At 37.7% G+C, this 16,700-nt stretch overlaps 2 protein-coding genes across 2 annotated transcripts; both read left to right on the top strand.

Moving 5' to 3' along the window:
* Positions 1-1,060: 1,060 nt before the first annotated feature.
* On the top strand, positions 1,061-2,032 carry LOC125107516 (taste receptor type 2 member 42-like). Its single transcript, XM_047742683.1, has one exon. The coding sequence runs from the start codon at positions 1,061-1,063 to the stop codon at positions 2,030-2,032; it is 972 nt and encodes a 323-aa protein (XP_047598639.1).
* Positions 2,033-9,967: 7,935 nt separating this feature from the next.
* LOC125107045 (taste receptor type 2 member 42-like) lies at positions 9,968-10,903 on the top strand. Its single transcript, XM_047741650.1, has one exon. It carries the CDS (start codon positions 9,968-9,970, stop codon positions 10,901-10,903), a length of 936 nt encoding a protein of 311 aa, XP_047597606.1.
* The last annotated feature ends 5,797 nt before the right edge of the window (positions 10,904-16,700 follow it).

The following is a 16,700-nucleotide window of genomic DNA, read 5'->3' on the forward strand; positions in this document are numbered from 1 at the left end:
GATTTTTTACCCACTTTCTGTCTATTAAGGCTAAATGGACAGCATTGTGTCTCTGGCCAAAACAAATAGAACAAGTACAAAGATAAAGAGCATAACTGGGGACTATGTTTAATTGTGGACATGTCACTCAGAGATACCTGAAGAACATTTAGATTGTAATTACAATAAATTATCAGTGAGAAGACTTTAATTTCAGAAAAGTAGTTTGAGTTTGGCTGTCTTTTCGTATATTGTTTGATCCGTCCAGAATATAACTTAGCAGTTCCCTCATGAAATTCTAATTATCTATACAATCCAAGGCAAATGTCCCATGTTTCTCGTTCCCCAACAGTAATGTTTGTACTTACCTTTTTTGTGTTCACATTACGTTTTATTCTTCTTATTGTTTCTTTCTGTGTTTTCACTATTTTATGGCTTTCCTAATGCTTTTTTTTTGTAGCAAACTACACTGCAATTTGGAAATGGGTCTGACCTAGAGCAGGCACTCAAGACATATTCACTGAATTATAACTAAATCTTAGTCTAGATTATTGAGATTTAGACTATTATTAGCTTATTTCAGAGCTCTCTATGAAAAACAACTAAAATATTTGGATCCAAATGGTGTAGTATTTCAGGTGAGGTGATTTTTTCACAAATCAGTGGAAAAGAATCTGACCCATATTTACATACTAACAAATTTGACTTTAACCTTGTAATCAGTACCTCAAGTGGAAAATTTGAATCCTTGTCAACCATAAATAGGAACACAAACTGTTTGGTTTGGAAATTAGTAGCCCTTTCAGATAAATAAAAACATCTTCATGAAACTGTGAGATGATACACTTTAGCAGATCTTACTGGATTAAGATTGGCGTTACAATTAAAGCAGAAAGATTTCCTTAAATATATATGTGTATGAGACATATCCAACAGCAGGAGGTCCTGCTTAAGATTGGAATTGCAGTAAGGGCAGCAGTGAAGATAACTACCAGAAATGGATGCTATTCTGAAAGAGTTTGATTATAAATTTATTAATGAGACACTGTACTAGAAATTTGGATTTCCTTTTCCTGTGGAAATGTTAGCTGGATTGGATATAATCTTTCTCACACTGTCGACAGCAGAATTCATAATTGGAATGTTGGGGAATGTGTTTATTGGACTGGTAAACTGCTCTGAATGGGTCAAGAACCGAGAGATCTCTTTAGTTGACTTCATCCTCACTTGCTTGGCGATCTCCAGAATCTCGCAGCTGTTGGTGTCATCGTTTGAATCATTTATGATGGGACTAAGTCCACCTTTCTATTCCATTCATAAACTAGCAAAACCTGTTACTTTGCTTTGGAGAATAACTAATCATTTGTCCATCTGGTTTACTACCTGCCTAAGCATTTTTTACCTCTTTAAGATAGCTCAGTTCTCCCATTCCCTTTTCCTCTGGCTGAGGTGGAGAATGAACAGAGTGGTTCTTGCAATTCTTGTATTTTCTTTGTTCATTCTACTGTTTGACCTTCTATTGCTAGAAACATTTAATGATTTCTTCTTGAATATCCATGCAATGGATGAAAGTAATCTGACTTTGCATATAAATGAAAGTAAAACTTCTTATATTAAAACCCTAGTTCTTCTTAGTTTTTCCTATATCATTCCTATTGTTCTGTCCCTGACCTCATTGCTTCTTTTATTCCTGTCATTGGTAAAACACATCAGGAATTTGAAGCTCAACTCCATAGGCTCCAGGGACTTCAGCATGCAGGCCCATAAAAAGGCCATTAAGATGGTGGTATCTTTCCTCTTCCTTTTCACAGTTCATTTTTTGTCCATACAGTTGTCAAATTGGATCCTTTTTTTATTTTGGAACAACAAGAGCGTAAAGTTTATCATGTTGGCTGTATACATCTTTCCCTCAGGCCACTCATTAATTTTGATTCTGGGAAACAGCAGGCTAAGACAGACAGCCTTGAATGTTCTGTGGTATCTTAAAAGCTCCCTGAAAAGAGAAAAACCAATTTCATCTTTACAGATAAACCTTCCAGAGCCTTTCCAATGATGAAGACTGAGGCATCTGAGAATCAATTTCACTTCAGCTGGCTTTTTTGGGGGAAGTTCCTTTAAATATTGTTGAACATCATTGAAATTTTCCCTAAACAGGTTGCTTTTGGTGATAACTGACACATGGTCAGCCAATATAATTTAAAAGTATTCACTTTTATTTAAAACATTGGTTACCAATATTTTAAAATCTCAAATATCCTTTCAAAGAGAACGTAGATTATTTAATTTTATATGCAACAGATGTATGTAATTATAACTTGTATGGGGGTAAGAGGCATGTCGTGTTTTAGAAATTGAGATAAATTACAAACTTCACTAGGTAGATGAACTATAACATTTTGACAAGAAAGTTAATTGAACAACGCAAGTCATAGATGGGAAAAACATGACCTCATAGCTTGAAGGTCTAATTTTTTTTTTATGAAAAAGCTTTTCATTGTTGTCATTATCTTGTAGATAATATGGGAACAAGATGTTGGGAAATAATAGTCACAGTGCAAAATAAAATAAACTGGGAACTCATGCTTATAATGCTAATCTTAATTTGAAATCCCAAATCATAAGAATTTTTGATGTGATAAGTAGTTTTGTAATTACAAAGTAATTTTGTAATTTTGATGTAATAAGTGCCAAAAGTGGCACTTATTAATTTTGCTAAATTCCAGGATATACAATATTATTTTCAGAGTGTAGATATTGATATATCTATCATGCTATGTAATAGAATTAAAAATACAAAAATTATTCCATAATTTAACATCACACTCATTGCAACTATGAAAAGACCATAATTACATTTTGAGAATGATTGTGCTTGTGTTTGTGCACATATATTTTGTTGCAGTCTGATTACTAGAGTTCTTAGAGAAACAAATAAGGAAGGCATAGAAAGCAAAATTTATAAAAACACCGTATGTTTGGTGTAAATGTTGAAGCATATGTATATGGTGCTGTTATGACTATAATTAAATTTAGATAAGGTAATGACAAATTGTAAATAAGGTTAAAGGTGGGAAAGTTTACTATAAAATTTTGAATATGATGGTATAGGTTATATCATACAGAGGCTGTGCAGGTATGTATAATGGAATTGTTTAAAAATGAAGACTTCTTATGGACATTGGGGAGGGTATGTGCTATGGTGAGTGCTGTGCAGTATGTAAACCTGGTGATTCACAGACCTGTGCCCCTGGGGCTAATAATACATTATATGTTTATTAAAAAATATTTAAAAAATGAAGACTTCTTTCTTAGGGTTTACCTTTGATGTATTCTTTAGATTGTGTTAAAGTAACAGGAAGGTGTAATTAAATGATGATAAATGTGCGGGTTGTAAATCAATCTTGAGGGAGCCATAGGTATGGGCACTGCTCTAGCGCAGTGTCCTGAAGCTGAGAATGATGCAAGAATTATTAACATTTTTTCCCTGTCCTGTCTTACCGTATGTAGAAAACTAAACTGCAAACACGTCTAGCCTCGGTGGTGCTTCTGTGTATCAGTAACAATAATGATGTGGATAATGGTTTTAATGATAAGAAACTTTTTACTCTTTTTACGAAGTAATTTATGTTTTACCAAAGAAAACGTATGTGTATTATTTTGGGCACTAACAGTATTGTCACTTTAATTATCTGGCCTTGGTAAAAGGGAATATGCAAATTGAGCAAAATGAACATTTGTATTCAGATATTGAGTTTGTTTTGTTTTTGATATCCTTTCATATGCATGACTTAAAGATAATCACATACTCTTTATAAGATGGTAACCAAATTATTAAACTTTTCTTTGGTAGGCAAGATAAAGTAATCGAACCAATTTATGAACAGCTCTTTTTTCTAATAAGTGGGCCTCAGGGGTATGTCAGTGTTTAACTAGGACTAAGTCCATGCTAATGCAACAAACTGAGGGAGATGGAACTCTAAGGAACAGGGCCCTGTTCTTGACAAAAATGTACAGCAAAGAACTAGTAAGAGAAGACAGGGTCATGGGCTGGGGTTATTGCAATTGACGTATTGTAATCTGTATATTTGAATAGCAAGTGAGATTCAGCCCTGCACCTCTACTTTCCCCATAACAAGAGACTTTGTGGGGGACTCAGTAACAGCTGAACCACCAGCCAGGAAGAGCCACTCCCAACACGTGTATTGCCAGTCTCATACAACCTGGGGAAGAAATACTGGTAATTCTATTCTACTCTGGAACCAAAGTTGGAGAAATTCACTGATGGAGATTGTCACTGATTTCTCGTTAACTATCTTTCTTACCCACCAGATAAATGTTCATTTAAAGAATCTGGTGTACGGACACCTGGGTGTCTCAGTCAGTTAAGCATCTGTCTTTGGCTCAGGTCATGATCACAGGGTCCTGGGATGGAGTCCAATGTAGGTCTCCTTGCTCAGGGGAGAGCTTGCTTCTCCCTCTGCCTGCTGCTCCCTGTGCTTGTGCTCTCTCTCTGACAAATAAATAAATAAAAATCCTTTTTAGAAAAATCTGGTGTAATCACTGCTTGTTTCATTTTGTCCACCTAGGCGATTTATAGGAGGGAACAAATAACTTCTATTGCTGAAATAGTCTTGTCTCTGATCCTTAGGTCTAGTACTGGAGGCATCTGATAAGACATAAACCAAGCACAGCAAGACATTTTTCTTGAACTCTAGTGAATGTGTCTGTCAGGTAGATCTCAGAGAAAGGCACATGAATTTCCTCAGTGTCTCGGGTGGTTTGTCTGTTGTCAGTGGGTGGCTTCTCCTAGCAATATCTTGATTAGACCCCATCTCCTCTGAGCCAGGAACACTTTTATAGGACATTAGCACCATCACACAGTCTGTCGCAATTCTGTCATTTGAGACCCTAGATATGTTGTCTAGAGTTATCTATGTCCCATTCAGAACCTTAAGACCAATCTTCACAAGAACAAATTGATTTGCAAAGTTTGAAGAATTTGAAAAACATATACAAAACATATCCCTTGTCCACTAAATCCTGTATTGTAGACTACGGCTTTTTAAATTTTACCTTCTGTCCCCCCACCAATATAAATGCAGCCTCAGAAGACTATAGAAATGCCCAGCCAGTCTTACTTTAAGCATGAGACCAGTGTTTGCCTCTGCGGAGGTTAATTACACTGGCCCTGTCTTAGGTTTGTCATGAGGAAGAGCCATTGGGGATATCTGCCCTCTAAGGATTTTGAGGGAAAACAAACAAACAAACAAACAAACACTCAAGCAAACAAAGCCTATAGTCTTCAGTTTTGAAAATTAAAGGCGTATGCTAAGTGAAACAAAAGTCTACAAGAGAGCATCACAGCTAGGGGAACATATGTTGCTGCCTTCTCTGAGGCTATTAGGGGATGTAAACCTATGGCCATGGGGAGGGAAAGGCAATGGAAAGAGCCAAACTGAAAACCTAGGTATGTTCCCTACACCCCGTCCCCCACCGGAGAGGTCACAGACACAGGGAGGGAACAGGGAGAAATCAAGCCAAATGACAGAAGTCCAAAAACACTCAGTTGTATCATCTGTATTTACATTCACATAAGCAGTAGTTCATCACTACATAAGTAGTACTCCCATTTGACTTAGGCCAAAGTAGGTTTCTGAGTGTATTTTCTCCTTAGGAAAAATGTCACTTTTTCAACTGATAATTATAAAATCAATATTCATAGATTTTCTGATTTAAATTGTATTCATCGTTGGAAGTTTAGACTAGGTATTTTGGATTGTCCCTGCAGCATATACATAAATTTGATTGTTATCTGCCCAAACATTTTGGAATGATATCCCTTATATTTACATATACAACAAGACTTTTTCTTTATGGCGTATGATGCAACCATTTTAAGAATGAAGAATATTAAGGCAGTTCAACCCAGGAGCAGAGACAAATTTGTAGTTATGCAGGTTTTTAGAAATGGGAGCCTGGACTTTGAATTCCACTCATAGCATATAGCACTTGTGATTTTTATCCTTGTTATTAAATCCTTTTGATTGCGTCTCTTCTTCAGTGTAACTATGAACTCGAGTATTCTGTAATGACTAAGCGTCTATTGGCTGACTTGTTGCTACGTGGGTTCTGTCCCTGCTGAACCATGTCTACCAATGGAGCCCTACTGTCAGTTAGCCTTCTACACCAGGCAGAGCATTTCTGAAAACATCAGTGATCTCTATAGTCTTCTTGGTTTCCTGCCACCAAATACAGAGTTTTCAATCCATCTCCAACTCCCTCCACTGGAAGTAGTCTCTTCCGTGAAGAGAAGGTCAAAGGCCCCCACCTCCTGCAAGGATTTAGGACTCTGTATGACTTCTGGTTTGAGCCAGGATGGCTGGAGAGCAGTGTTGTTATTTAAGGGTTAGTAACAGAAATTGTGCATGGGTTCATATCTTAAGACATTTTCCCCAGTTTTAAAGAGTTGCTTTCTTTTCTTGTTCTTATACTAGTTTCACAGTCAAGTCTTACTCATTTTCCCTTTTTCTGTGCTCCCAATAAGGTTAATACCAAGTCAGCATTCATTCACCTAACAAATAGTTAGTGAGGGCCTACTATTTGCCAGGCCCTCCGTGTTCCAGGAATTAGAATAGATCAGTTGACAACAAAACAGTCCCTTCTCTCACGGAGCTTAAGGTCATCAGAGAGGTACATGTTAGCTAAGATTATGTGGTGTACATGCCCGAAGTAAAAAGTTTTTGATTGCCAAGATATCCATTTAAGAGACATCTGTCTTGAAAAACATACTGCGAGCTGCGTACACAGCTTCCAGGAGAACATGGGGTTAAGAAGCCAGGCCACTCCCACCCATGAAGTTCTCCTTTTAGAGAGCCCTGAGTAACCTAGATAACTGACTGCTTGCATGACCCCACTTTTCCCTTCCCAAGTCCTAGTTAACAATGTTATGTTTTAAATTCACCACTAAAGGGGTGCCTGGGTGTCTCAGTTGGTTAAGTGTCTGCCTTTGGCTCAGGTCATGATCCCAGGGTCCTCGGATGGATTCCTGCATTGGGCTCCCTGCTCAGAGGGGAGCCTCGTTCTCTTTCTGCCCCTCCCCCTGCTCATGCGTGTGCTCTAGCTGTCCCTCTCTCAAATAAATAAGATTTTAAAAATAAAATAAATTTGCGAGTAAAGTATGAGCTTGTAAAATCCTAGGCACCCACTCCCAATGTAAATAAAAACAGAACACCAGGTCTGTGCTCCTCTCAGCTCCTCATGACTTCCCTATGTGGTCCTAGGCTTGCTCCATGCATCCTCCAGGACTTGTGAATAATAACCTTGTTTTTCCTTTTTCTTTTTTAAAAGATTTTATTTATTTATTTGAGAGAGAGAGAGAGAGAGTATGAGCATGAGAGGGGTGGGAGAGGGTGGGAATGGGGGGGGGTTTGCAGAGAGAGAGGAAGAAGCAGTCTCCCCACTGAGCAGGGAGCTCGATGCCTGGCTGGATCCAGGATCCCAGGATCATGACCTGAGCCAAAGGCGGAAGCTTAGCTGAGCCACCAAGGCGCCCCTAAACCCCGTTTTGGTTTTTTTTTTACATTCCCTGCTGGTTGTTGCTGAGGTAAATCATAGTAAGAACGAAGAAGAGTGTCAATCCAACTGCTCCTGGGCGAAGACCGTCCATCCGCCCAGTTCATTCCTGGGATGTTGCCGGAAGCTCTTACTTTCATCAGAAGTAAAGAATTTAAGGACAGACCAGACAGGGTTGAGAAGTGCAAGTGAAGAGTTTATTAAAGAGAGAGGGTACACTCTTGAACTAGAGAGTGCGCCAGCTCAAGGGAGAGCTGTGCCCTGGGTGTGGGTCTCTATCTTTCATTGACAGTGTTAGCTAAGGGGTGCATTATTCATTATTTGGGGATGGAATTTTTTTTGGGGGGGGAGCAGGGTTCTGCACCTTTTCTCCCATATTTGTGAGGGCCCCTGGCCTTCTTACTCTTGGGCCTGTTGGGTTTGATATGGCTCGTTGTAGCTTTGTTTGTGCAATTCTGCCAGGACAGGTTGCTAACTTTCCTGATAATGGGCCTTGACTCCCCCTTTGTTGGCCTTGAGGCATCCTGATGACACCCAGCTAAGTGCCTACTCTACCACAGCCACACCTCGGCTGTGTGGGACTCTGGTGGGGACAAGTCTGTGGGGGCCCACATGAGTAGTGAGGACCCAGTTGAGAGCCTCGGGCACTGGTAAGCTAGAGCATCACCACTGATAGTCTGAGACCAATACAAAACAGATAATTTATTGCCAGGGTCAAAACTGGCTGAACGGGGAATGCATCGTCGGAGGGCAAGTGGGCAAAATTCCTGTCTAATTCCTGGAGAATCTTCATAGATTTATGGCTTGTGGGTACAAAGAGTTTTGTCTGGGTTTAGAAGGTCCTTTAAGGCATATATCAAGGAATTCTTAATGAGTGTCCACAATATATGCCAGACCAATTAAGTCAGAATCCCTGGGGTTGGCTCATAGGCATCAATATATATTATTACTAAAAATATATGTTTATAAAATAAAAAAAATAGGATTGCAAAAAATATATATATATTATTACTATATTAATAATTGATTAATAATTAATGTGTATGTATATATATACATGCACCCATGTATATACCTAGAGTTCTCTAGAAAAGAGGGATAATCTTGCCGTCAAGACTGAAAGATCATTGTATTAAAGTTACATGTTTGTCAAAACAAAAAAAAACAAACTATTTTACTGTAACAATTTTTTTTTAAAAGATTTTATTTATTTATTTGACAGAGAGAAATCACAAGTAGGCAGAGAGGCAGGCAGAGAGAGAGGAGGAAGCAGGCTCCCCGCTGAGCAGAAAGCCCGATGCGGGGCTCGAACCCAGGACCTGGGATCATGACCTGAGCCGAAGGCAGCGGCTTAACCCACTGAGGCACCCAGGCGCCCCTACTGTAACAATTTTTGATGGGATGAAGTCTTTAACCAAAAGCAGAATTAATGAAAAGGAGAACCTCCCTCCTACTCCCCTACCCCTTCAGGTTTTTTTTCTACTATATTTTCCCTCTCAGCTGACAAGAGCTTATTCAGAATTAAATAGGCAGTAACTTATTGAGAACAAAGCTCAAAAACCCAAAGTAATAGCTCCAATAGGTACGATTTTGGTGCCTTGGCATACGCTTTTATATCATTCTGGAAAACAATTTCCTTTGTATCTATTTCTTCAAGAAATCCTAAGAAGCTTCAAGATCCAAGCCAGTTGTCACTCTCGTTATAAAACCAGAATGAACTATTGACTGTAGAAGTTGTAGAAGAACAATGTAGAAGAATGTTGACTTTTGTGGGACTCTCCTCTTAGTTGCAGTTGCATTGCGGTCAAACTTTTGTCACATTCTATAGTCATAGTTTACTTAATGTTGCTTTTTCTAATACTCTGTGAGCTCCTTAATGTTGCTTCTCTTATTTCATCCACAATAGTATTTGAACTATTATGGATTTTATTGAATGGAATTAATGAATAATGCCTGTATTAGAGGTTTATTTTTAGACAATGCTATTAAAATTAAGAAACCTGGATCCAAATGGCATTTTCAGGTGAAAAGGAAAGTGCAAATCAGTGTAAAGAAATCTGTCTCATATTTGCATATTTGCATATTGGACTTTATTCTTCCGGATGTCCTCACAAGTGGAAAACTGCAGTCAGTGCCAGTGATGAGTGGGGACATTTACTGTTTAATTTGGGAATCAGTTGCTCATTGGAAGTTATGTTAAAGTTTTTCATTTAAATCTGTGAGACTGGATCTCCTTGTGTATACTTCAGAGCCACAGCTGGAATAAGAGAAGGATCTTTCGGGAAGTTAAGTGAGACAGTATCTGAGCCTTTTTCATATAAAAGTGAAAAGTATCAGACTGGATTTTATTCCACAACATTTTGACAACCAAAAAGTCTGAGACACAGGATCAACTTTCTGGATTCTTTCTACAGAAATGCCATCTGGAATTGAAAATGCTTTTCTGATAGCAGCCACAGGAGGATTCCTAACTGGAATGTTGGGGAACAGTTTCATTGTACTAGTTAACTGCATTGACTGGGTGAAGGGTCAAAAGCTCTCATCAGCTGACTGCATTCTTACCAGCCTGGCTATCTCCAGAATCGTTCTTCTTTGCATAATACTGTTAGATTCATATTTAATGGTGGTGTGGCCGCATCTTTATACCATTGATAACATAGCAAAACTCGTTAATAGTTTTTGGACACTGAGCAATCACCTAGCTACTTGGTTTGCCACCTGTCTAAGTGTTTTCTACTTCTTTAAAATAGCCAATTTCTCCCACTCCTGTTTCACCTGGCTGAGGAGGAGAATTAGCAGAGTGCTACTCGTGCTTCCCCTGGGGTCTTTACTCTTATTGCTTTGCAACTTTGAATTAATCGATACATTTAGTAATTTCTCGGTTAATGTCTATCAAAGACACGAAAGAAACTCAACTTGGTCCCTAAATGTAAGTAAAACTCTGTATCTTAACAGCTTGATTGTTTTCAGTTTCATCTACTTAATCCCCTTTCTTCTGTCCCTGGCCTCCCTGCTCCTTTTGTTTCTTTCCCTGAGGGGACACACCAGGAATGTGCAACAGAACTGCTCTAGGGACTTCAATACAGAGGCCCATAAAAGGGCCATGAAAATGGTGATGTCTTTCCTTTTCCTCTCCACAGTTCATTTTTCTTCCATCCTATTAACAAGTTGGGTTTTTGTTTTGCTGCAGAATTCTCAGGTCAATTTGGTTGTCATATTATTATCAACTCTTTTTCCTTCAGGCCACTCATTTATTCTGATTTTGGGAAACAGCAAGTTGAGAAAAACTGCTTTAGGACTACTGTGGCATATTAATCACCACCTGAAAATAGCGAAACCTTTCATTTCATAGACTTTCCCAGAATTTTCTATATCCCAAGAGAATTAAATTAATGAAGAGACATTGAAGATCCATTTTTTGTTGTTGTTGTTGTTGTTGTTTAGATTTTTTTAAATTTGATACAGAGAGAGAGATCACAAGTAGGCGGAGAGGCAGGCAGAGAGAGAGAGAGGAGGAAGCAGGCTCCCCACTGTGTAGAGAGCCCGATTCGGAGCTTGATCCCAGGACCCTGGATCATGACCTGAGCCGAAGGCAAAGGCTTTAACCCACTGAGCCACCCAGGCGCCCCTGAAGATCCATTTTAACCTTTGTTTTCCTCACTGGATTCTTTTAGATACTATTAAACATCACAGACTTTCCCTGGAATGACCTATCAACTTAAAAAGCAAGCATCATCCTTATAACACTTGCTAGTAAAAAGGTTATTTTTGAGACAATATGAATATAAAATATATCATGTGACATGTGTTAATTTTATATGTGCTGGCAAATATTTACTATTTCTAATGTGAGAAAAATGATTACTTAGAAATGAAAATCCCTTCCAAGTTGAAGTTGGTGGAATATTTGTACAATATTAAGTTAAAAATTAATTAAGGAATAAAAATGCTGTAAGGTCATCATCATATAACAACAGATACAACTTTTAAAACAATGGAACAGCGTCTCATTATGAATCCAACCTAGAACAGACATTACCTTTGTTGAGTAAGAGAAAAATCAACTTAATTTATAAGAAGTAACTGAATAATTATCCTTAAGTGTGTAAGAATACTTTTATGTGTACTTTACAATGATCAAAATCACACTTAGATACAGAGTTTGTGTGGGGTGTGTGTCTGCACATAAGGATTATATGAAGGCTGGTGTCCTTTGTCAGAGAAGACAAACCCAACCAACTCACCAGGGATAAGAACAGAAAGTTTACAGAAGAATACTGTGTATTTGTATAAATTTTATTTCATTTTATTTTTTTTAAAGGTTTTATTTATTTATTTGGCAGAGAGAGAGTTCACAAGTAGGCAGAGAGGCAGAGAGAGAGAGGGGGAAGCAGGCTCCCTGCTGAGCAGAAAGCCTGATGCGGGGCTTGATCCCAGGACCCTGAGATGGTGACCTTAGCCAAAGGCAGAGGCTTAACCACTGAGCCACCCAGGCACCCCTATCTGTATAAATTTTAAACATGTTTGTGTGTATATATACTGTTGGGTTGACGTTTATAATAAAATAATTGAAATGAAATCAAAGTAGCTGAAAATGAACATAATCTTAAGGCCAGCAGGTGGCAAAATTGTGCCAACTAATGATATTGCAATTTTGAATAAAATGTTCTTATCTAGAAATTTTTAGAAATTACAATTTTAAACATATTTAACTATCAATAATGAAGAAATTGTTGTAGGGTTTTAAAGTGCCATAGTTTTTTGGTTGTACAAGAAAACAAAAAACAAAAACAAACTAGATAATAAATGTTGAAAAATATGTAGGTTATAAGTTAATTTTTTTTGGCGCAGTAGGTCAAGTCTGATGCTGGGAATATAAAAACCATAAGGGCTTTGTAAAGTGTACTCTTCCTCTAGGGAGCTGTGCTATGGGGTGCTCTGATAAAGATGAGGGTACATGTACATACCCACCCACAGAAATTTAGATTTTTTAACTTCACTCATTATGTTGGACCCTATATAAGAAATTTCCTGGGGCTGGGGGGGGGGTGGATTGGATGAAGGAGATCAAAAGATACAAACTTCTAGTTATGAGAAATATACATACTAGGGATATAATGTACAACATGACAACTATGATTGATACCTGCTATATGGTAACCTTGAAAGCTGCGAAGAGAGTGGATCCTGAAAGTTCTTGAAAGTTACTGAGAATGGATCCCAGAAGTTCTCATCACAAGGAAAAATACCTTTTTCTGGGTATCTGTATAGGAGGGTAGGTTGACAACTCATTGTGGTTGTCATTTTGCAGTATATGTAAGTTATTATGGTGTGCTGTTTAAGCTTACACAGTGCTGTATGTCAATTATATCTCAATAAAACTGAAAGAAATTTTCTAATGATTGTCACTGGGATTATCCTTACTTTGGGAAAGGTGGAATTATAATCATACTGGCAATTGTTTAGAATCAAATTTGGTTTCAAACACATCTTTTTTAGTAAGAAAGTTAGATTACTTTGTACTTATTAGAAGTAAGCATATTTAGTTTTAGTTTTTAGGTCTACATGTGTCAGTTAATTTTCTTTAATGACCAAGATTCAAACAAAAAGATTTAAACAACCATGCACAGCCCTTGCTTCTTACGAGTGGGATTTAGTAGTAAATGTCTCATTACAATTAAGTAAATGTCTCATTACAATTACAATTACAGGATTTAGGGCTCCTAATGTACTAATGTTGGAGAGATGAAGCTCTAAGAGGCAGGTGCCTATTCCTGATAAGCACAGAAAATGACCATTAAAAGATGAGGACTGTGTTACAGACCGGGCAGTGGCTACTTAAGAATTGCCTTCTCCTTATTAAAATGGTATTTTGGGATTAAGGTCTATACCTCCCTTTCCATAAAAGAGCCTGTGTTAGAGACTCCAGTCATAATCTAAGGAAAGCTTCAAAAGACAAAGGCACACTATGGTACCTCTATTCCTTAGCCTCATGTTTAAATTAGTTAGTTTTAAAAATAACCTCTTTCCCCTTTCATACAGATCTAACCTGACCTCTGAATTTTAGGGCTCCTATTAAAATTACATTCATTTGACTTCAGTTTGGCATATTTTCAAGTTTTCTTTTTATCAATTAAAAACTAGTTTATTGAAAAATAGCCCCTTTTTTCAAATTAAACTTTTGTTTTGTTTTGTTTTTGTTTTTATCTGTTGGCCCTACTTCCATTACTGTGCCTATGATTTCAGAGTGAAGACGTTCCAGGCACAGTTACTTCATTAGCACTTTTTACCTTTTGGTTGTGACAATTTATTTTTTCTCAATTTGGTTAATACGAAAAGGTATACCCAATCTATTTCACTCAATATATGAACAAGCTTCATTTCTCTTTGTTCAATGATGCCCTCCACTACCTTACTGCAAATAAATCCACATACTTGGTTATTTGAAAACCATGAAGATGGGCAAAATTTTCTAATGTTTGCAGCAGATCCCTAATTAGGATAGGAACTGGCAGGGGTGCCCTCAGATGTACTGCAGCTAAGCTGCTAAGAAATCCATAGTTTCTTCTTATCATTTGTTGTAGGCACTCAGTAATGTCCTTGGCGTTTTGACTGTCCTAAGAGCGTTGCTGAGATTTGTGTTTGTGTGGAGTGGAGGGGGGAGAAGTGGACTTCAGTTGCAAAGATCCATGACTTGGTCTGGTGTAATCTTGCTGGGCAAAATAGGCTACAGAAGAATTCTCATTAAAATTCCAAGAAAGTTCCCACACTCATAAATCCAACCAACTGATGTCAATCAATTGAACCCTACCGGAAATTCTATTTATTGCAGGGGTTTCTTTCTTGGTTCACTTGCCTGAAACCTTCCAAGTCTGTTCTTCAGACTATTTTCCAGGCTCAGTTTCTGGCAGTTTTCTCTCTGTCTCCTTTTGTTCCTATAGTCCTAAACTTTCCGTTCCCACCCCTTTTTGTCTCCATGTATTAAGTCCTATTTTCTTTTTGACTGTATCAAATCTATTAATGCTGCACCAGGATAAGCCTCCATTAAAATAGGATTGCAAAACTTTATAAGAGAAAATTTAAATAAGCCTCCTCAGAGCAGTGATGGATAGTTTCAAAATTCATGTTAACTTAATCTCTACTCCTTAGAGGGAAGTAAAGAGTTCCCTTTCCTATCCTAGGTGTAATGTCCTCTCTCCCTCCATCCCGTTCCTCCTCACATACAGGCCAAATGACTTTAGATGGCAAAAAGTATAAAATGCTTGAATTTACAAGTCAAATTATATTGAATGTTTATATTCTAACATATAAAGCCCTCAAATTATATTGAAGAAAAAAAAGACATTGCCAACTATGACTCAGGTATAGGTACTTCTATTTGAAATTTAGAAACAGGGCACCTGGGTGGCTCAGTGGGTTAAGCTTCTGCCTTTGGCTCAGGTCATGATCCCAGGGTCCTGGGATCGAGCCCCACATTGGGCTCTCTGCTCAGCAGGGAGCCTGCTTACACCCCCCCCCCCACCCCCGCCTGCCTCTCTGCCTACTTGTGATCTCTCTCTGTCAAATAAATAAATAAATAATATATATACAAAAAAAAGAAATTTAAGAAACAGGATTATTAAAAAAACAGGATTATTCAGCACTACCTATACATTAAAAAACTGAATCCCTCATCAAATTATCTGTAGGGATAAACGAGGTTTGACTGTAGTTTGGCCAATTACTATGACCTTGGAGAAGTTATCTAACATCTTTAAATTCCAGTTTCCTTATCTGAAAAATGATGATGAAAGTGTTTTTACTCATAGGATATACATGAGAATTATAGAGATCATGTACATAAATAACTGTACAGTTCCTGGTATTAAAAGCTCAGTAAGATTAAAAAATGATGCTGATAATAAGGAAAAGCTCTTTTAGCCAAGTAATCACATTGTTTTTGCCCTCAAAAAAAAGTTCTTATTCCCTATAAGTTATTATGTTACTATGATCATCATTTCCCTTTTAAACTGTTACAGGATTCTGATTCCCCATCATTTTTATCAGTTAAACTTCATAAATGTTTTTTCTGTATTGGTGAGAACTACACCACCTCTCTGCTTCTTCATGCTGTAGTGGTCTCTGGACCCATCAATATTCATGATGGCCTGAGAAGGCTCGATGTATGGGCAATAAAATGGATCACTTTAGTATCAGGGGCAACTATACCTTTCTTGACTAATGACTTTGTGCAGAAAATACAAATTTGGCATTTATCCAACTATGTTTATTATCTACGTTGATTAGGCAATGCTCTAAGGCAAGGGATACAGCAATGAACAATCTTTGGCTTCATTGATGTTGCCTTCATTGATGTTGCCTTGCCTTAATGTGGTTTAAGAGGAATAAAACGACTTGCAAACTAGAGTAATAAGTGGTTTAGCCAAAGAAAACAAGATTCTCCTTTGGGAAACTTCACTGAGTTATAAATGTGGGAAGAAAAATAGAATGGGTGTAAGAGCAATTGTGAAGAATAAAGGGCAAATCCTGGAGCCTTCATTCAGTTGCTACTTTGTATCTGCTGATACTATGTGAGCTGTAAAATTGGACAGGATACAGTATTTTTCCTCACAGAACTTCCAGTATAGCAGGAGGGTGTGAACTACAGTAAGGACTTAAGTGCCTTGTCTCTTTAGTGTAAGAAAGGGCGAAGCTGAAGAAAAAAGGTTGAAGGCACATATTAATGTAGCCACCGGAATGAAGCATTCTAGTCCCTCAACATTCCACGGCTAATGGAAAACTGTCTCTTGGATATTTAAAAATAAAAACAAAAACAAAACTCACATCTGATAACTAATGCACAATTAGGCAAAAATAAGGCAGCCTATGAAAATGGCAGAGGTTGGTATTAACACAGCCCTTAGATGGAGTAAACGAAATGAACTCTAATATGATCAGGGGAATCTGGGAAAAAAGAATAAAAAAAAGTGACTTCTAAATTCAGCCTTAAAACACATGTAGAGTAACAAGAGGCAAAAAGGAAAAAGAAGAGAGTAGAGAAAGAAAGTAGAAAGAAGATGTGCTTAAAAAAACTTTAGGAGTTTGACTGGAGACAAGAAGTAGCGACAGAGTAGGAAACAATTACCCAAAGCCAGACATGGTGCCGGAGG

The sequence above is a fragment of the Lutra lutra genome, chromosome 8 (genome assembly GCF_902655055.1).
Source record: "Lutra lutra chromosome 8, mLutLut1.2, whole genome shotgun sequence".
Lineage (NCBI taxonomy): Eukaryota > Metazoa > Chordata > Mammalia > Carnivora > Mustelidae > Lutra > Lutra lutra.